Consider the following 23,386-nt stretch of genomic DNA (forward strand, 5'->3'; position numbering starts at 1 on the left):
TAAGTTGTTAAATGGAAATTCGAAAGTTAAAGAACAAAGACTGCATTACTTGTCCTGTAAGGAAGCTGTCAAGAGTTTTAACTTTTATTTTATATCAATTTTTTTCAATTTTACCATCTTAAAAAGAGAATCAGTATTAACTGCAAGATTCAGGGTTTTGGGGATTTGTTAATGGCGCTGGTAATATCCTAGCCTCATTCCTCACAGGCATTTGGCTTATTAGTGCGTCAGTACCTGGTACGCCAGCAGGTAGCATAGTGCAGCCAGGTCAATGACAGCCCTCCAGGTCTGTTGGCGATCCTGAGCCAGCTTCAACAGCAGTGTGGCAGCATGCAGGTAGAGGTGACCTCTCATCTCCACAAACACTTCGCATAGATCATCTGTGTGGCGGCCAGCAACGCCGCTCAGCGTCTGCATAGCTCGGTCAAAACTACACACACACACACACTTTAATATACAGCACAGAAAATTACTAACTCTAACACACTAACAAATCTGAATAAAGTCGTGTTTACTGTTTATTCAATGGATACAGCTTGTGTATACAAACACCCCGGGACATTAACGTGACCTACCCAGCGAGGGCATCGAGGCTGGGCTGCACGTTGCTCTCAGACAGTGTGATTCTCAGCAGGCTGCAGTGAGCCAATAGCAGCTCTCTCTGGAGACGACGACACATCTTCTCATTACTAGAGACGCTGGGCTGAGCTAGATACTCCTGCAACGAGAGGTCATTCATATTTTTTTGTATTATTTTGAAGTTATACAGGTTAGGTTTTTAGTTTATGAAATACAACAGAACATCACAGAAGCTTTCTAAATTGCACGTTTGTCCAACCCAGTCAAATATTGTGTACACTTCCATGCTGACCTGCAGTGTGTGTAACACCACTGTGTACCAGTCCAGACTGTGGCTCAGCATGCCCCTTTTCTCAGCAGCCAGGCAATGCTTAACGGCTTCATCCAGCCGCCCGTCCTGACAGAACAGCTGAACCAACTTCACGTTCACGTGAGCGTCAGCCGGCCTCGTTGCCAGCTCGGCCTGGAGGAGGTCAAACAGCCGGTTCCAACCTGGCTGACCCTGACGACTCAACAAACGCTCCTGCACAGGGTGGCACAGATAAACCAAACTGAGTCATTGTGGCATCCTTTCCTCCTTTAGTTAATATGTGAATACAATGGTAAGTTAAATACAAGTTAAAACGCATTAGAGGCATTAGATAACACCTTACGTGACACTCTTACACCGTACATACTGGAGATTCAGAAGAAAAGAAGCCTTACCTTCAGGTTGAAGACTGCAGGGTTTCCTGGCAGCAGCTTGGCAGCTTTCTCCACCCAAAACTCTGCTCTGCTGTCACATTCCTCCTTACTGACCAGTAACTCAGCCACCTTCAGCACCAGGTCCCTCTGGGCTGGGTTCAAGTCCACTGACCGCTACATACACACAGAGAGGTGCAGATGCACTAGTGTCAGTTTTAACAAAAACCTGCAGACATGTGATGATCTTTCCAAAAGGGCGAGACTCCAGAAACAACATCCAAAACATCAAAAGTGTGAAGGAGACATTTAAATGGCTACTTTATTTAGAGGGAAGTCTAATGAGGTTAATGAATAAACATGACGAATACAGAGTCTAAGGCAAGAGGGTTGCATAAAGCTCTCCGAGGCATATTTGTGATTTTGGGCTAAATAACACTGACTTGATTTCAATGTTATTTTCATACTCGGTCTTTGTGACAACAAACTAAATCCTGAAACCTCCTTTTCACAATGTAAAAAAAAATAAATAAAATTTAGATTTTTTGTTTAAATTTTATGCACAATCAGGAGCTGCTTTTTATTTAAGGCCACAGCTGGGTTGGTAACCAGCCTGAATAAAAATGTGTATGCGTGAAACAGACTCTAAACATTAGTAAAGGGTCATCAACCTGAAACCAGCTACATTACAGTCAGTAAGCATTACTTCTTCTGATCATTTCGACAAGCATGAAAACAGTAGCCTATATTACATCAGTTATATTATTATAAACATGGTGATGGAGGTGTGAATGAGACTGTCAAAAACTGCTGGATAGTCTGTAGGAACCGAAACTAGATTGTTTTTAAATTTACACTTGCTACTGCAACTACATTCAGATCAATGTGTGTAATTTCCCTATGAAGGTATTAATATCAACCTAAAATACCAGTTTGGTTGGTTCACCAATTATGGTTAGTTACAGACACCTTGTACTGTAAAATATATGTCTTCATATTATCACATTGCTGTGATGTAATCTTTTCAGCTCTGAGCACTTTTTTGTTGGGTGGAATGTCTGAAATGTTTATTGGCTGACTAAACAGACAGGGACCCATTTATGCTGACACACATTCCTAACTGGGAGCCTGTACACTTACAGAAAAAAGAAAGTGAAAGCTTAGGAATTAGGACGTTAGGAGAGTCAAATGCTAGCAGCAAAATTAGTTGAGTGTAATTCAAGCTGCAGCTGGCTCGTTAAATGCACTGGCGATTAATCCACATTTTTACTAATTCCATCTGAACTGGGGTAACTTTATGAATCAATTTAATATTGTCTGTGAAGGTTCTCAGTCATCCAGCTTATAGTTATCCAACAAAGGTTGAGGTCAAGGGCAACTGGACTTGGTTGACAATACTAGAAGACTGACTGGTAGGGAAACTCAGCTATTTAACCTCTGTGATCTATGAACCCAGTCAGTCAGAACTGAAAGTGTCTCTGGATGAGGGACAAAACGTCTACTAGTATCTTCAACCAAGTCCAGTTGCCCTTGACCTCAACCTTTGTTGGACAATATAATATTTCACAACCTTTTTTTCAGTCATTATTCTTATTTGGCACTTTAGGAAAGTTTTAAATCCAATTTGTTGGGAAACAGAGCAAATATATACGTACAGGGTGCACTGTATGTGTCACTTTGCCTTGATAACTGGGCATCCCCATCCTGATCTGACCACTATTAAATAAGAAGGTACATGTACTGCACTTACATAGCACTTCACCCACACGTAATCTAAGCCATCAGGAGCAATTTCAAGTTCAGTATCTAGCTCAACGACACTTTCACATATGGACAGGAGGAGCCAGAATTTGAAGCACTGCAATCAATAACATGAAATGCAGGGTCTGCAGAAGACTTTGATCATTCTTTTTTTTTTTTTAAACAGTTGGAAGACAGCTTTGATTTCAAAGAGCAGCACACCATGCCATGGTTAGGAGAAAAAGCTTTGTTTTGCACTTTCCCCCCTCAGCGATTTGTTCTTCCTACCTTGTAACATCCTACTGCCTTGTTGATGTCTCCCTCTGTCTCGTAAAGCTGTCCAAGGAATTTGTGTGCTTTCGGATCTCTCTCCTGCACTTTGAGATACTCAGATACATGTCTAGGAAGAGACCGAAACGTGCAAGATTACTGTCAATATAATGAACACTTCTTGATGAGCTATAACAGATTTGGTCAACAACGAGGAAGCTTACCGTTTTGCAAGATCATATTCCTTTGCTTCAAAGTACAATTTAGCAAATAAAAACCCTTTGACTGGCTTCTGTGGACAGAAAACATTGAAGATGAACATCAGTGAACAAACTGAAACATCTTATTTTTTATTGCTTGTCTTGATAGATTTTATTGATGACAATAAAAAGGTACACATTGTGGTGGTAGTATAACGTAGCCCAGCCACCTGCAGTTTTGCATCTTTGATATCTTTACATCAAGGACAACAAAGTAAATACTTTTGTTTAGGATTTGGTCTGGTCATTCTTGACATGTTTGTAGTCAACATGTTTTATTTCCCTCATTCTCATAATGTCAAAAAAAACCTACACTATTTTTTATGATATTACTGTTGCCCTTCATCTTGTCAGTACCTAAAGGATTCAGAAAACGTTTAGTGTAGCATTAAGGTTAGAGACATTAGTAGGGCTGGGCGATAGGATTAAAAATGTTATCAATAACAAATTGCATATCACTTGATAAATGTGAAATTATTATGTTTTTCAGGTTTAAAGGCTGTTTTTTGTCAGAACATGACAAACCCTTGATGCCAAAAGTGGATCACTTTACATATCTGAGGTACAACATTCAAAACAATTATGATAAAATATTTATTTAACAAATGTGCATGATTAAAATTTAAGGCAATTCTTTTTTTCACTCAACAAAATAAATATCCTAATAGAATAATTGCTAAAGTGCTAATTCGTTTGTGATTCAAAATTGATAACATTTATTTTACATTTGTTATATTGCTATTGAGGAAAATTATATTGCAATAATTATCATTATTGTTTTATTGCCCTAACGTTACCAGTCCTGTAACTTCTGTTCACAGATAAATGTGTATTAATTAAGCTAAATAGCAGAATATTTGTGAATAAGGTTCCGCGTGCAGCTACTCTAACGTTGCACGAGCTAACGGCACGCGTCCCGGTCACGGGGGGGGGGATTGAAGCCATGTTGTTCTAGATGTATAAAACTAGTGCGAGCTGGACAAGCGGTCTTAGTAGCTGCGTGAGTTACGGCTAACTAGGCTAGCACGGCTCCGGTAACCTCAACAGCCCCGTGCCGCGCAATTTTATAAGGGGAGGACCGAGATGACGAGGCGTCATCATGCCGGCTAGCTAAGTTAGCGTCTGCGCTGCTAACCACAGAGAGTTAACAGAGGTTACACAGATCACACAATTCAAGCCAACTGATTCAACGTAAGCTTAGTTAAAACTACAACTCCTGCTCATCTGATCCTGGTGTCCAGGTGGTTCCCTGGTACCGGTTGGCGGACACATGCTGGTCTGACATGATGGCAGCAGCGTGCTAACGTTAGCCGCCGGTCCAACTTACCTCTTTGAGTGAGGGAGAGGAACTCTGTACCGAGGAAACGTAGCGGTCCACTTCAGCCTTGCTCCGCCGCATGGCTTCCAAAAACAAATACTTCTAAATCGGCTGTCTATAGAGCACAGGGTACAAGGAATGAACAAAATATAAAAAATGACATAAACGTCGGTTAGGCTGTCACTACGTTAACTCCCCATGTTTATTGCGCAGTCTCGTTACCGTCAAATGGCAGAGGGTCACGTGAGTCGTGAACGCCTTGAATCCAGGCTCTTTAACCAATGAAAATCGAGTACTCAGAATGACGCACTTTATTTTGAAGGAGAGGTGGGCTCACCGGGTGAACCCTCATGAGCAATTTCTATAATTCAAATATTTTGCAACACTACTAATATAATTATTATACACAACACTAATCAAACATTTCTGAAACCTTAGTGGGTTGAATTTTGCCAGAATAATTGGGTATTAATTGATAATTAAAGGGAAAGATGAAAATCCATTAATACTTGCAATGTTTTAAACAAAGTTATTTTATTAAGCCAACTAGGCCTTCATCAGGGTCAGTGTAAGTAATCTATGTCTAAGGACTATAAGTGTGTTTTAAGTGTAATATTAATCATTATCTCTATATCAGAGTTGTCTGTGCTGTATGCACCTTAACTGGGGTAAAGTTTTACAACATCAACTCAACCCACTTAATTTTTTCAAGGAATGGCATTTTAGCTTGAATAAACCCAAATATGTTACATTCAGCATAAAAGGATCAAGCCAAAGTGGCTAAAACATTTAGAAACCCAATATAAAACTCCCTATAAGTCTGATTAATTATATATATTCAACCACAGTAATCACAGAAACCAAGTATGTTTGAGGTGAGGTAGAGCTGGAGGCAACTTATTTTAAATCTTGGGAATCTGCCATACTTTTGAGTGTAATTAAATGACACGTGAATCCTAAACCTGCTAGGGATATCATGTTACACTCGACAGAGGTGAGAAACTGTAAACCAAAAACATCACTACACAAGTAGCATTGACATATATGTTTATTCAGATGTGTTGATAGAATTATCTTAGATATAATGAAAAATAACTTTCCATTCAAGTTTAGAACATGCACTTTGGTGTGTTTACATGAATAAATGTTGCTTCTTGCCAAGTGAAGCTAACCGTGAAGTTAAAATACAGTATAAGAGCATTGTCTGTCTTTGTAGAGTCATCTAGTAAGATATAAATTAAAACTATTTTTAGCTGAGCTGAAGTTCTGTTTCACAACAAACAGTCCAGTGGATAGTTTTATGTCTACATGACACAACAGTAACATAGGCTTTGTATTTCCATAAAATAGTGGAATGTGTTATTAAGCTAATATGTAAAAAGAAAAAAAGACTTCTACGATAAAATACTGCTTAAGTGAAACTATTCTTCCTCCTTCACAAAAGTTGGCTTTCAATGGGTCTGAGCCCTGAGGAAGTCGGTACCCCTCTCTAAGAGGATCACTCTCTCTGGATTACAAACAGCAGAGACACACGTTCCAACATCTAACCCTGCTCCCACATCCGGTCTCTGCACATGCCACAAGCCATCATGTTGTAACAAACACAGTTACCAGCTGCCATGCAATAAATCCTGTTACTGTGCAGCTTATTATGTTCAGTATTTGTGGACAGCAGCGTGTCAGAGGAGTTGCTTCGTCTCTAAAGTAATTTTTAAGCTGTAGTTATGGTGCTGAAGTGGACTTCCTTACTTTTAGAGGTGTTTCTAATATTCTGTTGACCTTACTGTAAAATGAGCTGAATATTATAAACTCAGGATTCATTTAAATGTAGTTGTATTGGGTTATATTAGATTGTACAAGTGAACCTAATAAACTGGTAACTCTGTTTGCATAGAGCATGTTTCACACATAAAATGCATAGCACATAACTGCAACATACTGCAGCCGAAGTTGAGTCCATTACTGTAGCACTAAGGAGGGTACAGTATGACATCTGCAATTCTAACTTTATAGAGCTAAACACAAACTTATTTAGCAAAATATTAAAGACACATTCATAATACATAACATGATACATGTTGGTGGAAAACAGGAAATATTAGAGACATTATACACATATTCAATAAAACAGTATTTTCCTCTCAACTTTCTTTGGGTTAACAGCGTTATTATACAAGAGTAACATCAGTCAAACAGAGGACACATGGCTGGGCATCATGAGACGAGTTGGCAGCCTGTAACACAATTTTTATTATTCTCTTGTTTCTGTTCTCTTAAAGCTCATATAATTTTGAAATTCAGGACCGTCATCTGTTTTTAGGTTTAATATATATATATATATATATATATATATGTATATATAGTGAAATAAGGCAAGCGCGTGAAAGATATACAGTGCAGTATTTGAGCCAAAAGGCACTGAACAAGTTATTGTTAAACCTTCTGACTGACTGACCAACTGTTTACCCGTCTGTCAGTTTCAGGCTCATGAAATGCTCCTCACACACAAATGCTAGTTATAGGATTGTCAATTCTGGAAATGTGACCTGCACGGCCACCTCAGGGTCTCATCTGTTTCTCCCTCCCGCCAGCTGCTCCACTGTACGTTTACTTTCGTGCCACAGTTTCAGACAGCTTCTTCAGCCTCTTCTTCAGCTCCAGAGGGAATTTCTCGTAGCACTTCTTGCACACTGGCTTCATGTCAAACTCCACAAACTTGTTCCTGAGGGAAAAAAGGGTTATAGCCATGTTTTACAGTTTGAAAGTTTGATGTCATCACACCCAGTATGTACATATCTGTGCCAATGATATGTCTACTAGCATGACCTCTAGCGCTAGTTACACTTTACACATTGGCAATCCAACATTTCATATCATTACAAACCACTTCTGCAACAGACGCATGAAAGGCTGGCATGCTTGAGTTATAAAAAACTAAAAACAAAACTACTTGGTTAAAGTGAATTTTAAAAATGGCCCTTTTCAGTTATTTATTATTTTCCTCACCATCTAAAGTGAGTTGTACTTTTGTTTTAACGCCTGAAATATTGTTATAGTGAAATCTGTCCTTATCCTTTGTACTCTGTCTTTATTAATAGTGCGATAATTTTTTTGATAGTTCCTAAGAAACATCATTTTTAGATTACTTATCAATCTCTTAGCTGGTTAACCCCAAAACCTGTTTTTTGCCATTATTGATAGCAGATAGCAGAGAAAGACAGGACACATGGGAAGAAATAGGTGGAGAGATGGATGACGTGCAACAACAGTCCCAAATCAAAACTTGTTTGCAAATGTTTGGGACAACTGGTGGAAAGTTAGAACAGTGAGAGACCTGGATGCAGGTGCACATCGGGCAAATCTTGTAAGGGTTTCTACACATTGTAGCTCTGTGCTTTTTAAACATGCTTGATATTTTTTCATGACCTACTGCATTTGCTTGAATGAAAACAATCATGTATCCCAAACCGATGGCAAAGTTTACAGACGCAGATCCGCATGCCGATTAAAATCTTCTCAACCTTTTTTTAATGTTATTAAAAAATTGTGAGAACTGTGAAGCCTCGGCGGAGGTCAAATGAGTTCCGTGACTGCATTTTGGGTGTTTTCTGTATTAACTGCCTTTAATTCCACTCACGCTGGCAAGCTGTCTGAACCTTTCCCCCCAGCTGCCCTGTACTACATTCCCTTCAAAAGCAGATAATCGCTGGCGGACCCAGAGCCCACGTTGTTGCACCTCAGCACTTCCACAGTTGCAGCCAGAAAGCTGCCGGAAGTGATTAAGGCTCTTTACACCCAAACAGACCAGGAGACCCATAAAACAACGCATTCCCTTCGCCATGTGACTTATCGGATTTCCATAGCAGGGGCTACCAGAGTACCAGCCTTAACCCTGACTAGTGTTTCTGGCTGAGAAATGCTTATGTACTAAAACCAGTGTTAGGTCACTCAAATATGTTCAGCCTGTGCATATTCCAAATGTCTGCTTTTGTCATTTGGCTTTAAAGAAAGATGAACTAAGTATAAAATTGATATGTGGGATAAAAGAGGCACGTAGCATGTTTGAAATATGACGACAATGACACAGAAAAAGAATAGAATAGAACGGAAGGAAGGTGGAAACTGACCAATGGAAGAACAGTAGAAGTGAGGAGAAAGGAGAAAAAGAGGATCACAGACACATGGGTATCAATAATTTCTTCTTCTTCTCTTTTGAGTCGCGTTCGCGCTTGGCCAGCCGGCGCTTCATGTCATCCGGCAGGCGCTCGTAGCAGTGCTTACACACCGGCTTCAGATCCACCTCCACAAACTTATCCCTGACAGAGCAGGGAGGAGGGAGAGATGGTGAGGAGTGTGAAAGAGACATTGAGGAGGCAAGGGGTAAAAACAGAGGAGAGAGGGCAGTAAAAGTGGAACAAGAGAAGCATAAAAGAGGACAAAGAAGACGGATGATGAAAGGGAGGAGAGGTGGAGAAACAAGCCCACAGAGACACAGGATTAAAAGAGAAAGGTGAAAAAATCAGAGTGAACAGGCTTGAAAAACAGACAGTTAAAATAAGCAAATAGTCCCAGGTGCAGGGTAGTTGTGAAATAGAAAAGTGACATGCAAGAGACCAATCCACATGTGCATTTCTGACACTTAATAACTTAATAACATAATGTAGGTTAAAATGTGTGGACTGATCCAAGTCCACAGTGATAGTATTAATGTTACAGTGTGTCTTCTTAGACTTGTGTATTACTTACTTGAGGGTGAGCTTGGTGTTGCAGGTAGAGCATGCAAAACAGTTGACACACCAAGCCTTGTTGAGGGCAGACACCACTGAAAATAAAAAATGAAGAAACAGAGTCACATGACTAGTCTTCATATGACAAAATTTACATGGATTTGGTTTAGTCTGAAATTCAGAAACAAATTTGCAAAGTAGACAAGAAATCTGCACACAATGTATAGATCAAAATACAATGTCATATAAAAGAGAAGTCCCAAGGTAAAAAAGTGCTCTAATTACCACTGATGTAAACAGGGCTGCACAACAAGTGACACAAGACCACTCCACCCATAAACCATTAAATATATTAAATTAAAACAACTTCTCTCACCATCTCCTTCGATAACACGATTGCAGTGGTAGCAAACATCTCCAAACAGCTGAGTGTGACGAGGGGAGAGAAACAGAGAGTGAGCAACATATTCACACATCTTATAAATTATGATATTCAACAACACAGGCTCATACAACATGCTGAGTTCAAAAAAACATGCAAAGAAACACAGACATTTTGTAATCTTTCCAATTAGCACTTTCACAACACAAGTATTGTGTTGTGAAAAAAAATACCTCCACTAGGTGGAGTCATTCCACTGAAAAGGGGGGCGGGGGTCTGTGTGATCAATCTCAAGTCACAGAAATAATAAAATATTGTCATAATATAAATGGAGCAAGAGGAGGAGAAATGTCATGACAGGCAAAACATGGCAGGTATTTGTGTGTTCAACATAAATATTCCTGTCGAGTGTTACCTGGTTATAGTGTGTTTCACAGTAGGCCAGGCCCTTGCGCTCGTAGTGACGGTGTCCCAGGAAAGGTTTCTCACACTTAGCACACACAAAATGCTGCAAACAAAACCCACGGCCAAGCACATGTGGTTAGCACAGCTGTCAGTCAGTAAATTATCACATTCAGGCAGCAGCCCAATCTGGCTCAGACATTTATCAGGTCAGACCACAGTCCAGATGTCCTGTTACTGTGTCCAAACAAGATTACGGAGAGCAGAGAAGGTGGACAGAACCGCGAGTTTGAGACGGTGTGCTAATCCTCCAAACAGACGCATCAGAACTTAAAGAATGTACACTATTTCTGATCATGCGCTCATAAATAAAGCACCCCTTACGTGTAGGAGACACCATGGATGAGTATGACAGAGCAGAGTTACACCAATAGATTTTGTGATTTCTTTGCAGAGAGTTTTGCAAGACAGTTTTGTTTTGCTGCCAATATTCAATGTTTTTACAATTTACCAATTTTTATGCCAAAATAAACAACAGATTTCTCCCAGAATATTCTTGTAGTGTGTAAAACGCCACTGACTAAGCAGTATGTATCATCAAACAATAAAACTCTTCAGAGACCCTGATCAACTAATTTAATCCCAAACTGTTCGCTATGCTATTGAGTACATAAAACACAATTATAATTTAAAAATTAGACTGAAAGAAATAGATAAAAAAAAAGACAATCATTAGCTTTCTTTAAGTTATATTCAATGTGATAATATTTTACAATAAAGTGCAATATAAATGTTGAGTTAGGAAAAGTAACTCCTTTGAGGCAACTGGATTGAAAATATGATCTGGCCTGTAGATGTCAAGTGTTGGACAGACACACTTATATTAGTGTAACCCTCGCATGGAGGGTGAGAGTGTCTAGCAGGGAGAAGTGTCACACGGGGCAGCAGTCAACATCAGGCTAATCCTTAATGCCCTCACCATGTCAAAGTGTCTCTCACAATAGGCGCGACCACCTCGCTCATAAAATGGGTGGCCCTGAAATGGGCGCTCACACACAGTGCACACATGATGCTACATGTGGGGCAGGGAAGACAGGAAAATGGCCATAAAATGTAGAAAACACAGAAGAAAAGATGAAGATAGGTGGTGGAATGACGCCAGAGAGGAGATATAGGACGAAGGAATGATGCTCGGAGATGGAGCGTACTGAACATAACTGTGGAGGTAAAGCTGGAAAAAAGTATAAGTCAGACATATTACACTGGAATTAAAGAATAAATGCAACAACAGAGAGAACAAAACAAAGGCCTGAGACACGTACTCTTGAATGAATAGCTACTTTCAGTCTCTCAAATATGTACAACTTCAAGGAAATTGCATTTCAGCAGGAAATCCGTTAAAGAATTATTGTAAATGTTGGCAGCCTCTGAGAGGTCCATTCAGTTTCTGTATACAGAAAGTAAAAATCAATAACAGAAGTCTCTCCTAAGTTTTTAGTAACATCGCACCTCCACATGCCACTGCTTGCCCATAGCGTTAACCACGCGGCCCTCAATGGGTCTCCTACAGGCCCCGCAGATGGGGACACCCATCTTGTCGTGGCAGGGCAGGCAGTAGAGCTCCCCCTTCAGCTCCCTGGCATCAGCTGTCAGCTCCTTACTGCAGAGACAAGAGGAGAATAAAAAAAACTAGATCAGCTCTGCAGGTAAGACAAAACTGAGCAAATGCAGTTGAAGTTAAATAAACATATATGCACAAAGAAGAAATAACCAAATCTGGTGGGAAAAAAGCCCCCACAGAACACATGGGGGGGGTTGAGGCTGCAATTACAGTGCAATTAAAGACTTTTAATGAAAGATGTCATGAGTCAGATCACAGCATGGGTATGTGTTACTAAATTGGTCCACCAGAGAGCAGTACTTGGTCCGTCATGTTGTGGCAGATTGAACATGCTGCATTTGTTGAGTGTTATAATCACAGATTATCTGACTCATCTAAATATATTCACTGGATCCCAGCCTCAAAGAGTAGTGCACGGTACGTGGAATTGAAACACCTCCATGTGCAAGTCAGGAGCATTTCAGGACTGTTCACAACCTGACACAGCTTGCAACTGACTATCTACTGGAGCATCTTTTTATCCCACTGCCTTCATGCTCTGAATGATTTATAAGGCTGACACAGCTGGCCAGGTTTGTGTGTTGTGTTTGTCTGCTTGATTACCCGCAGTTGTTGCAGTTGAAGTGATCAGGGTGGTAAGGATCATTCTTGAACAGCAGAGGCTGCTCCTCAATAATGGCGTGACACTTCTGGCAGACGTACTTGCCGAGGCCCCGAGCTTTCTCCCTGTTGTGGCATGGACGACACAGGTGCCTGATGGGAGAGGGAGGAACAGGTAAGTGAAGAAAATTACACAAAAAAAAAAAAGATTAGATATTTTACTAATCTCCTTAGATAGATCAGCAACGTATCCGATGTGTTCCAGGGTCAGCCAACTAATGTATCTCCTCTAGCATGTTCTTTAATGATCTTTCCACTTGCACAGCCAAATGATGGTGAGTGGTTGAAGAGAACCTGACCTTCCAGCATTCTTTACAAATCCAACATCAGCGAGCACGGCCTCGCAGAGGTCACAGCAGAAACAGTCTGGATGCCAACTGTTGTTCATGGCCTTGATCACACGGCCAATGATGAACTCACCTTGGAGAAGAGCAGAAGATTGTGGAGAACTTTGAGAACAGTTACATGAACATTTATTGTTTAAAGGGCATAATCTCCAAGCCCCAGATCCACATGGCTCTGAGTAGGCAGGGTCAGGGAAAGAAAACTATCGGATGGTGTTTATTCTCTGTTACTGCAGTTCCTGTACTTACCACACTGGTGGCAGCAGGGAGCAAACAGCATCTGGAAGTCATGTTCACAGTATTTCCTGCCTTCAAACTGTCAACAGAATTAAAACAATATGTACACAATTTCTGCACACAGCCGAATAATAATAATAATAGCAAGACCATTAATAAAAAGTATAATCCTAAAACACATCTCACCCAAACCCTGTATACACAGATATATTCATATTGACATGTTATGTTGATAATAAATGGCATCACTAATGTGTTTTTGTTACCCAGATAAAAAATCTGACTATTGTTTTCTCATGAAAGAATGTGTCACAATGCAGAACCACCATCTGTCACACAGTAAACGTAGCACTTCAGGCTGAAGCTGTTATATCTGACGACTCAAATGACTAAAGGCAACAGTCGAGGAGCAGGCTGGAAAGAATAGTCTATTCAGTTTAATGATGGCAGCTGTAAAATATTACTCAGCAACACTAACTGATGTACTAAAAGATGAGGAGAAAAGATGTAAAAGCAGAAAGCAAAAGAGAAAGATTTTAATGAGCCCTCCAAGTTTTTTATTGTTTCTTAGAAAGCGCTTCTTGAAATGCAGTCATTACTTCGGATTTTGTTGTAACAAGCTCAAATCAATTGCATGTACTGAGGATATCACATTGTTGTCATATATTGTAAATAGTTCTTGGTGTGCATTTTGTTTCATGTGACTTAGTAAATTGCTTCCAAATATTTCATAAACAAAACTGTTATTATAATTCAAATGTAGGTAGCATTACTATCTAACTAACAAACCAGTGATGCTCAAAAACATCAACAAGACACACATACTGTAGGTAAAAAGAAGTCACTTTACCCATTGAGGCTCTAATGGTTAAAGGTTGTAAATAAATAATAATCTTTGTTTTTAAAAGGTAAAAGAAAGAAGAATTGAGTCTAGCAGCCATTAAATCAACACGAGCTGTAGAGTTTTCTGCGTGCCTGTGACAAGCAAAGACAAGCAAATGTTTTCTTTCCACTTTAAATTTACAAACTCAAGAACAGTATTATCTACCACTTCAAACTTCTTCTAATACATTAGCAGGCGACTACTGCTCAACAGAGAGGAAGGGGTAATATTCTGTTGACTGTTATTTATTTCTGGCAACATGTTGAATTATTTACAGAGACTAAAAGTTAAAGTAATGCCCTTGGCTTTGATGTTCCTATCGATCGGAGTATTAGAGACACCTTCTCTTCGATGAACTGACAAAATCGAGGAGCTTCAGCCTAAGAGATATCTTGTCTTGAGCCAAGCCTGGTTAAGCAAACAGCTTACTGGAAGTGGGCTTATAATAATTCAATGCAGCATTAAGGTCGTGCTCACCCGCTCTTTATTTACCTCAACAGGTCCATGTGTTTAGATTCTTTGTCTAAGGAATGTGCACTAACAACAGCCTTGCACTAAACAATGATCTAACTGTCTGTAGAGAGAAAGCCAGTTCATGGACATCTGAAATGTATTTTAAGTTAGAAAGACAAGTGTAACCATGGTAACATTGAACTTTTCACAGCAACTTCTGTTTTCAGCCAATAAATCAAAGCATCTATTGACTTGTCCTCACATGCTGTAATGTTAACTGTGTGTATTTAACTGAACTGTAGACACTGCAGCAAGTGTGTATCTGACAATATAGTGTATATCAAAAATCCATTGATTGACTCCAGACTGTCCAAAAGTCAGCTGCATGGCATTTAACTAGAACAAATAAATATGACCACATCACCCCTGCTTTAGCTTCATTACACTGGCTCCCAGTAATTTTTAGAATAGACTTTTTATTGTTTACTTTTAAAGCTCTTCATGGCCTCTCGCCCTGTTATATCTCTGACCTTTAGTCCCATAGTACCAGCACGTACCTTGAGCTCCTTGGGCAGATGTCTGTTCCAGAGTCCTGACTAAAAACTAAAGGGGACAGAGCATTTGCAGTCAGGGCCCCGAGACTGTGGAACAGCCTGCCCGTCCAGGGCTGCTGAGTCAGTGAACTCTTTCAAGTCCCTTCTTGAAAGATACTTTTATAGGAAAGCCTTTCCCGATTTAATTTTATTATATATCTTTTACATTTACTTTTAATGTGTATTTTAGTCTCTTAAGTGTTATCTAGCTTTTATCATGTATTTGTTTTTATGTGTTTTATTGCCTTTGCACTTGATAAAGCACTTTGTAACTTGTTTTTGAAAAGTGCTCTTTAAATAAAGATTATTATTATTATATGAGCCCTGCCGACAGGAGCTACAGTGTTTTTTAGGCATGTCTATACCATAGACTGTATAAAAAAAGCTCTAAACCAATGAGTAATATTTCATTGAATCATATTGGCTATAAAAAGTCTAATCCCTTTGCAAAGCCCATTATTATTGTGATTCATTGCTCTCCAGGTGTGTGTACAGGTGTTAGTTAAAGCTGCCAGTTCCATCTTCTATTGAATGATGACGCACTGAAAAGACAAAGTGTCACCTCATAGAAGAGTCCCTCTGGGAACTGTTGGAAACACTGGGCGCACACGAAGCACTGCTCATGGTAAAGTTCCCCGTTACTGTTGACGATCTTCTCAGCTGGGGCGAAACCGCTCTTGCAGCGCTCACACATGGCATTGGCCAGAGCATTGGCCATGTTGCTGAGAAGGAAAAAAAAAACATTATAATCAGGATCAGAGGACAATTACGTAGTCAAAACATGCAGGCATTACAAATTTCATATAATAAGTAAAAGTAAAATGAACAATTGTACAGAGCATATAATGATGTTTACTGTACGCAGGTTTGCCAGTAGAATTCTGTTTGATGATTTATTGTAATATATATTCACAATTCCATATTAAATTTTATTTGACTCTAATTTTTATTTTCTGTCAGTGTGGTTTGTTTCTTGTATTATTTTATTTCTTCAGCTGTTTTTCACCTTGCCAATCATCAGTTCAATCTGAAATCATTATCATATAATTCAGATTAATTTAATGTATCATCAATGTGTTTTATTATCAATGTCATGTTTGCTAATAAGAAGGTGTTATGTTATGTTTTATATCTTACACATATATATGTATATATATTTTATTCAACTTAATTAAAAGCACAGTGCATCTGTTTTTAATTTCATTGGTCAATTGTTTCTGTAAGTCATATTTCGTTATATCAATAATCTGGAAACTGCTAGGCATGGCATTGGCCAGGGTCATTTCAGGACACACCTAACATCAATATTTCAACATCTATCACATGTTTCTCCTGTCGCGAAAACAGCTGGAAGATGTACTCAGCACAAAGAGAGAGGAGAGTGGGAAAAATGGGATGAAGAGGATATCAGCCCATGCAAACAAACGCACACACTATCTTGTATCTAGGTTTGTTTTGGCTCTGCTTATCAGGGTGTGGGGATCAATGAGGGACAAGGTGAGGTTACCGTTCATTCATCAGCACGGTTCAGTTAGTATGATATATGGAGCCAATAATTCTGCGTTTTCATTAAACATAGAATTGTTTTGCTGCCTCTCTGCAAAACATGACTGTAATATATCAACGGGGCAGGGCCCCACGCTAATAATTTTTTCCATTAGAGGCACTTGTGCCAGAACCTTCAGCCCAAATATGGTCACACCCAAAACCCGGCCGCAGTGCTTCAGAACAGGGTATTTAATTATGCTCACCATCACATTTGTTAGTTAGTCACAGCACAGAAAAGCAAAATTTAAAGTAATTAAAAATACCTTTAAATTCACTTTTGTTATAGAGATTAGCACTAGATAAACAATTTGATTGATATAATCAAACAACAAAACATGGCAATCTAATCTCATTTCTCCTACATCATCATCCAAACTGGATAAATATATGATTACAAATGTGTCAAGCAATTGCTGAATGGTCCGTCAGTTCATATTTACAACACTTAGTTTTTATAGTTGGTGATAAGCTTTGGGAATTTGAGAAGGCAAGTCATGATGTCATTTAAACACTGCTCACAGGCTGATTGGTCCAGTATGTTTCTGACCAGCCTGAAGTTATTCTACAACGGATGTTTTGAAACTTTAATATCCTAGTGAAAACTGATACAAGGGTCTGACTTATTCTCCTATTTAGGAATACGTGTTATGGATGCATCTGTACCAGTGGACAATTTTCTATCATCTCATAATATATATAGTCACATCGCCCAACCCTTTTTCTATAACAGATGTATGCTAAGGCTGAACCTTGGACTAAATCCATGATTAGAATAACAATGCTGCTTAATACCTGAAAGAAACTGGAAGTAACCGTGAACATGTTGCAGACAAACACATGAAAAGAGAAAAAGAGAAAGGACAGGAGCACGGGACCATCCTGGCTTCTCTGCTTTGTTTGAAAGGTCAGAATACCAAAGTGTGTCCAGGCAACACACAGTCACACACACAAGACCATGCCAGATTTTTATAGAGTGATGCCATCTGTTCACATTAACTTAGTTAGATCAACTCGGGAAATAACAAGAATTCCAAAAACTCCCAGACACACTACTCATCCCTTATATTTTTTGGGGGGGATCTTTACTCTATCATCTATCAACAACGCACATCTCTCTCTCTCTCAGATGTCTCAACTGATTACTTTAGCCGTGTTTCCATCTAAATGCAAATTAGATGCGTTTTCATCAACTGGTTTGGAGCGAATAAACTAGACTACGCAAAGTGTGGTTTTATCAGGAGTTGACATTACGCATGGCTGTAAAGTATAAAGTTGCAAACAGCAAACAAAACTAGTTGCATGGACCTGAGGACCATGGATCTGATCATACTTCAAAATTGTGCATAAAAATACATTGATGGAAACACGACTATTGAAACAAGATGTAGGAATAAACACAGTTTTCATTTGGTTCCACTCCTCAAAAACTGATCAAATACATATTGGTCTATATACCCTATCTGGCCTGATATCACACACCGACAGCCCTGCCCTGTCCAAAGGATTTATGGGAGGAAGTGATACATCCATTAGGCATTTCCAACCTCCTGTCTACCTCTAGCACCCTGCGTGAGTGAGAGACAAGCCTATAAGCAGTTGTCGGACTAAAGCAAAAAAGGTTTCTGTTTCAACTGCCACAGTCATTAAGGCTGTAACATCAACTCTTAATAAGTATTAAGAGTGTGGACAGACCAGTTAGGCTGAGGGAATCATCAGCAAGGACATGATCCCTCACCATCTTCCCACCAATTGCCAATTGTGTTGCATGTGGTCAAAACAAATCCACTTGGTAGAAACTTGTACCTCAAACTAATCACAGAACTACTTTGCACCTTTATGGTGGACTACTAATCTGTTCAGCTACATCTTTTTTTCAGTTTTTGGAAAAAGGTTTGTGGCAAAAACAGGTACTATAACCACATAGACAAATTTAGATTCCTACTAAGAATCCATATGACTCTCCTTCTACCTTGTTAACCCCACCATGCTGGCCTGTGACTATAAATGGAGGCTGGTTGTCAGTAAAGGGAAGGATGCAGACTATAACTTCTGTTATGAATACCTTCTGTTCCCTCCACCCTCCCTCCTCTGATCTGTTCAGTTCTCTTTCTTTTGTCTCTCCTCTACTTTCTCCTCTGTCCTGCAGACCCTGACTATGCAGGTAGTAGAATAATACGTCAATAACAAGGCATTTCTCTACACATTGTTTGTTAGTTTTAACTATTATGCCAATATTATGGAAAACTGAGATACAGATTGCTGTATGAATATCCAAAGCTCACCAATGTCTTTCCTGAGCACACACAAGTGTAAAGTTCTTGCACTCAACACTGACGTGTCCAGTTCTATTTAGTCCAGCATTTTCAGGTATCAAAAAGTAATTAAAGAATCCAAAATCACTGTACATTTGTGGTTTATTCAACTAAGAAGTTAAAGCCCTAGTTTGCAGCAATGTACATTCAAACATACTGACAGACAGGGGCAAAGTTATATATCTGAATATAACAAAAAATATAACCAAAACACTAGGAGTCACATAAGTCAGGAATTTTCAAATACCACATACAGGGGCAAAATGCATTCATGTCTCTTAAAAAAATATATGGGTCCCCAGTATGTCTAAGACTACCAAACTATAAAAAAAAACATCCTCTCTTTTATTCCTTTGCTCTGCTATGTCTCAGCAGACATCCCCAACCCCTGAACTAAATACACTGCTTTCAGCTTTCAGCCCCCGATAAAACACAACACCAAGTGGTCACTGCATCGAGCTAAAACTGGAGGTTGTTCAGTATGTCTCGCAGAAAGTGCTTTTATGGTTATAAATGAGATGTAAATATTTTCTGGTTTTCCCAACTGTCCTCCAGCTGCTCTGCTTCAACTCAACTTTCCAGAGTGAATCTGATGGACAGATTTACTTGTTGCTAACACTACAGTAACCGCTAGCTACTGGTAACTGTATCTGCCGTTATCAGCTGACTCTGCCCAAACTGGGTGCTCCCAGCAAACACCAACATGCCCCCAGAGCAACAAGCATCCAGTCAGAGCAGAGTCAGCTAACAGGACAGCTAGCTGCAAGGCAAACTGGGATAACTAGCTAGCGGCAGCTACTGTTAGCAGTACTTAGCGGCTAAAGTAATCGCTAACAAGTCATCTGTCCATCAGCAAACGCCGTAAATCACAAGAAAATATTTTCTCCATGAAATATGATCCAGTTTCACCAAAACCAGTTAATAAAGTAGTGTTTTTGTACAGTAATCAGTGAGGCTTAGTTTCACATCGGCAGAGATCTCCATACATCATGAAAGCACTGCGCCAGTTGCTGCTAGTGATGTGTCGGTCGCCAATGAGTCAGCTCTATGACACTATCGTGTTTTTTTTTATTGTCTCCAACACTGAGTTAGAAAAGGCTTCAAAACATCCCTCACAAACCTGTAGGTGACCCCATGTCTATGTTTTCCTCCAGCCTATGATGAGGCTGGATCAGTCAGAAACACAGCATGTATATTTAGCCTTCCTCTCCCTCTTGCACACATACTTGGGATGCCAGTTGACATATTCTACTTTGCATAACAACTCTGGCACAAAAATAGCCCTTCTTGTGTGCTCCCTCCCTCCTGTAGCGCTCGGACCTATCCCTGCACAAACATGGCACCTATAAGGCAGCTTGAGCAAATCAAACCGGCTGGTAAACTCATCTACTTGAATTTTTCATATTCTGTAACAGTAAGCTCAGAGCATACAGACTTATGCCATGTCAGTGTAGGAGCAGACCGCCACACACATCCACATCCTCGCACCACTGTACTCATTGTAACCGGCATGTCAGTTACCTAACATCAACATGTATTACCTTTAATTTGCGACGGTAATTCAGTGATGTGGCAATTCATCCACCAGTCACAACCATCCCACAACCAAGCCAGGGAATCAAACCATAGCTCCTGTCATGGTCTATGTTCTGTGATGCTCATGCAGAGGTACTACAGCTAGGCTTTAATGAGTATGGGTTCTTGTAGGATGAAAGTGGAGGTGCCTCTGACTATGAAACAGTCTCTGACACAACCATCAATACATTTTGATGGTCAGCATCTCCATTAAAGAGGATGAGGCAGGTTTCACTGGCTGCTGAGTAAAATCCTTTCAAACCACACTAATAGGATTTCTCTCGTGTACAAGAAATAAACAACAAAACATATTCCCTAGGTATGGTTTAAGGACCAAATCCCAATAATCACATCTTGTGGCATCATCTGGGCTAACATTTATTGTGGTCTAACTAACTAAAGTGCTTTAACCCTTGACTTCTGAACGGTTTACTTACAAGCGAGCATAAAAATCACAAAATTCCTTGTAGACTTTGACATCGCTTTTCCGTCTCTGGGACTTGGACACCGGGACTTCAGCCTCTCCCCCGTCACCACCCTGAAATCTCTGGTGGTAACCGTTCATCTCCTCATGAGAAACATGGTCCGGGGCTTCTCTGTCCTCAGGTATTGATGGCGGCAGGGCATGGCCATTCACCTCCATACTCATCTACAACTGTCTGAATTAACAACAAAAAAAAACAAAGTCCACCTAACACCTGTAGTAAAGTCAAAAACTAAAACACTCAACAATAGATACCCTGTGTGTTTGGTCAATGTACGTTTCCGGTAACGGGAACGACAATCCAGCGAGCAGTGGGAGCTGTAATCCACATAGCAAGAAGGAGACCGAAACACTGATCGGAGTGCTATGAGAGTACTCTCTCTCTCTCTCCCTCTCTCTAGCTCACACACACACACACACACACACACACACACACACACTCCCTCTTCCTCTCATTCCCACATCAACCCTTTCTCTTTTTTCTCTCTCTCGTTCACACACACACACACACACACACACACACACACATCTCCTCAGTCTCCCCTCCTGTCACACTCGCTGTCTATTCTTGGGCAGGTTGCTGAAATTTAAGTCCACACTGACGCCTGTCCAGACAGAGGTCACTATGCCATCACACACACACACACACACACACACACACACACACACACACACACACACACACGCTGTATTTCAAAAATGTTTTTGCATCCCATCAAATATGGCCAATATCTACCCATACTATCAATCTGCTTTTGTTTGTGTGTGTGTGTGTGTGTGTTAAACAGCTGGACCTCTCAGCTTTCTGGGAGATGTAACAACGTGGCTCCAACTCAGTATTGCGCAAAGTGGGAATGTTGCACAGGAAAGCAGAGAAGCTAACGTAGTAACATGCCAGTATGACATGAATAGAACCATTACTGTTGATTCACTCACTGTATAAACACAGTGGAGCAAGAAATCAAATGACAGTATGTTTAGACAAACACATTGGGCTGAAATTGGAGCCAGATATTATCTAATCAGTGTCACCCGTCTGATATGAAGGACGCAATGCCGCTGGTTGAGTTACATTTAGCTATAACAGATCAATGCTACCCTGGTTGGGATCTGAATGTGGACCGATTCAAGTGCTTACATTATATGGTATAACAAGGGCCACATTTGGCTTTGATCGCCAGTGTCCACATGCTGGCTAGCTGAACTGGAGTCTTTGCTCGCCCTCACCATTTTCAAACCTACTGGTAAACCACGCCATGTGATTGTTTATGGACTGCAGAACATAATGGAAACATGTGCATGTGTCTTCTCCAAGTGAGTCTACAAAAAGGCTTGAACATTAAGTTTAAAACATCTGAAGCCATCTAGAGCATTATAAAATATGTTAATCTTCCTTGAAAATCCCATATCGGTTTATGCCTTGGCATTCCTTTAAACCCATGAATCTGTCTCCTCTGGGAAAATGATAGCTCGACTTTATGTGGTTAAACTCTCAACTGGCACCTCAAATTAATGACCACTTCCGAAACCATCGACCAAACAACATAAAGCCAGATCTGGAAATACAAACATGTTTGATGATCCACTGGAGAACAGCTGCTGTGTTCATCCTGCAAAACTAAGGGATGTACAATAAATACACACATCTATACCTGTCCTAAACCTGTGTGTGTGTGTGTGTGTGTGTCCAGCTGAAACATGTCTCTGAGTCCTCAGTATATATTCAGTCATTCTACAAATAGACACCCAGAAGAGCCTCAATTCCAAACTAGGTGCTGGCAGCTGCTGTTTTGTGTCTGTGTATATGTGTGTGTGTGTGTGTGTGAGAGAGTTTGTATACATAGTAGGGGCCAACTCTAGCTCGTCTGATCAGGACGGCCAAACTGCATTCCCCCCCCCCCATTTAAATCCAGCTTTTATAAATAATGGAATGATTTGATTTGTTCTGCAGCATGTTTTGTAAATGCTACATTTTTAAAAAGACTGTCCTATAGACACAAGCCGTTGTGTATTGTTGTGTAGTGTATTCAGTACAGCGTGACACTCAGAAAGGCTTCTGTCGCTCAACTTTATACACTTTTCAACTTTTCAGTCTCTAAGGGACTGTCTGGGTTTTGAAATGAATGACATAATGAGCCAAACATTTCACCAGGCACAATCTAAAGCTTTAGGAGCCTTCCCAAAACAGAACAATGACTGCAGAAAAGTCACCTGTCCTGGGCTGGGGCTATGTTGGGAATCTCATCCACTGGGAACCAGTGCTGAGTGACTGGGGTACAATAGACAGAGGGTGGGTGCTTTACAGGAAACACGTAAT

The 23,386-nt window shown here is 40.1% G+C and overlaps 2 protein-coding genes across 5 annotated transcripts in view; both read right to left on the bottom strand.

Moving 5' to 3' along the window:
* ranbp2 (RAN binding protein 2) overlaps positions 1–5,065 on the bottom strand; it is a 27,360-nt gene extending 22,295 nt beyond the window's left edge. The window contains exons 1-7 of the mRNA XM_046053325.1: positions 4,858–5,065; positions 3,495–3,562; positions 3,289–3,400; positions 1,285–1,437; positions 872–1,102; positions 576–718; positions 235–430 (exon numbers count right to left, since the gene is read on the bottom strand). Of these exons, the coding sequence (XP_045909281.1) occupies positions 235–430; positions 576–718; positions 872–1,102; positions 1,285–1,437; positions 3,289–3,400; positions 3,495–3,562; positions 4,858–4,929 (975 nt within the window). The 5' untranslated portion in view covers positions 4,930–5,065. The remainder of the gene's footprint in view (positions 1–234; positions 431–575; positions 719–871; positions 1,103–1,284; positions 1,438–3,288; positions 3,401–3,494; positions 3,563–4,857) is intronic.
* Positions 5,066–5,878: 813 nt separating this feature from the next.
* The window catches only part of lims2 (LIM and senescent cell antigen-like domains 2), a 31,987-nt gene continuing 14,479 nt past the window's right edge, over positions 5,879–23,386 (bottom strand). For 2 of the 4 annotated variants that reach the window (XM_046053727.1, XM_046053728.1), the window contains exons 2-10: positions 15,713–15,872; positions 13,234–13,300; positions 12,940–13,060; positions 12,584–12,733; positions 11,869–12,019; positions 10,373–10,465; positions 9,952–10,000; positions 9,595–9,670; positions 5,879–7,570 (exon numbers count right to left, since the gene is read on the bottom strand). In XM_046053727.1, coding sequence (XP_045909683.1) covers positions 7,456–7,570; positions 9,595–9,670; positions 9,952–10,000; positions 10,373–10,465; positions 11,869–12,019; positions 12,584–12,733; positions 12,940–13,060; positions 13,234–13,300; positions 15,713–15,872 — 982 coding nt within the window. In that variant the 3' untranslated portion in view covers positions 5,879–7,455. Of the gene's footprint in view, positions 7,571–9,029; positions 9,165–9,594; positions 9,671–9,951; positions 10,001–10,372; positions 10,466–11,868; positions 12,020–12,583; positions 12,734–12,939; positions 13,061–13,233; positions 13,301–15,712; positions 15,873–21,022; positions 21,245–23,386 lie in introns of all 4 variants that reach the window. The other 2 variants (XM_046053730.1, XM_046053726.1) reach the window with 2 other exon arrangements.

This window comes from Micropterus dolomieu, linkage group LG07 (genome assembly GCF_021292245.1).
Source record: "Micropterus dolomieu isolate WLL.071019.BEF.003 ecotype Adirondacks linkage group LG07, ASM2129224v1, whole genome shotgun sequence".
In the NCBI taxonomy this organism is placed as follows: Eukaryota; Metazoa; Chordata; class Actinopteri; order Centrarchiformes; family Centrarchidae; genus Micropterus; species Micropterus dolomieu.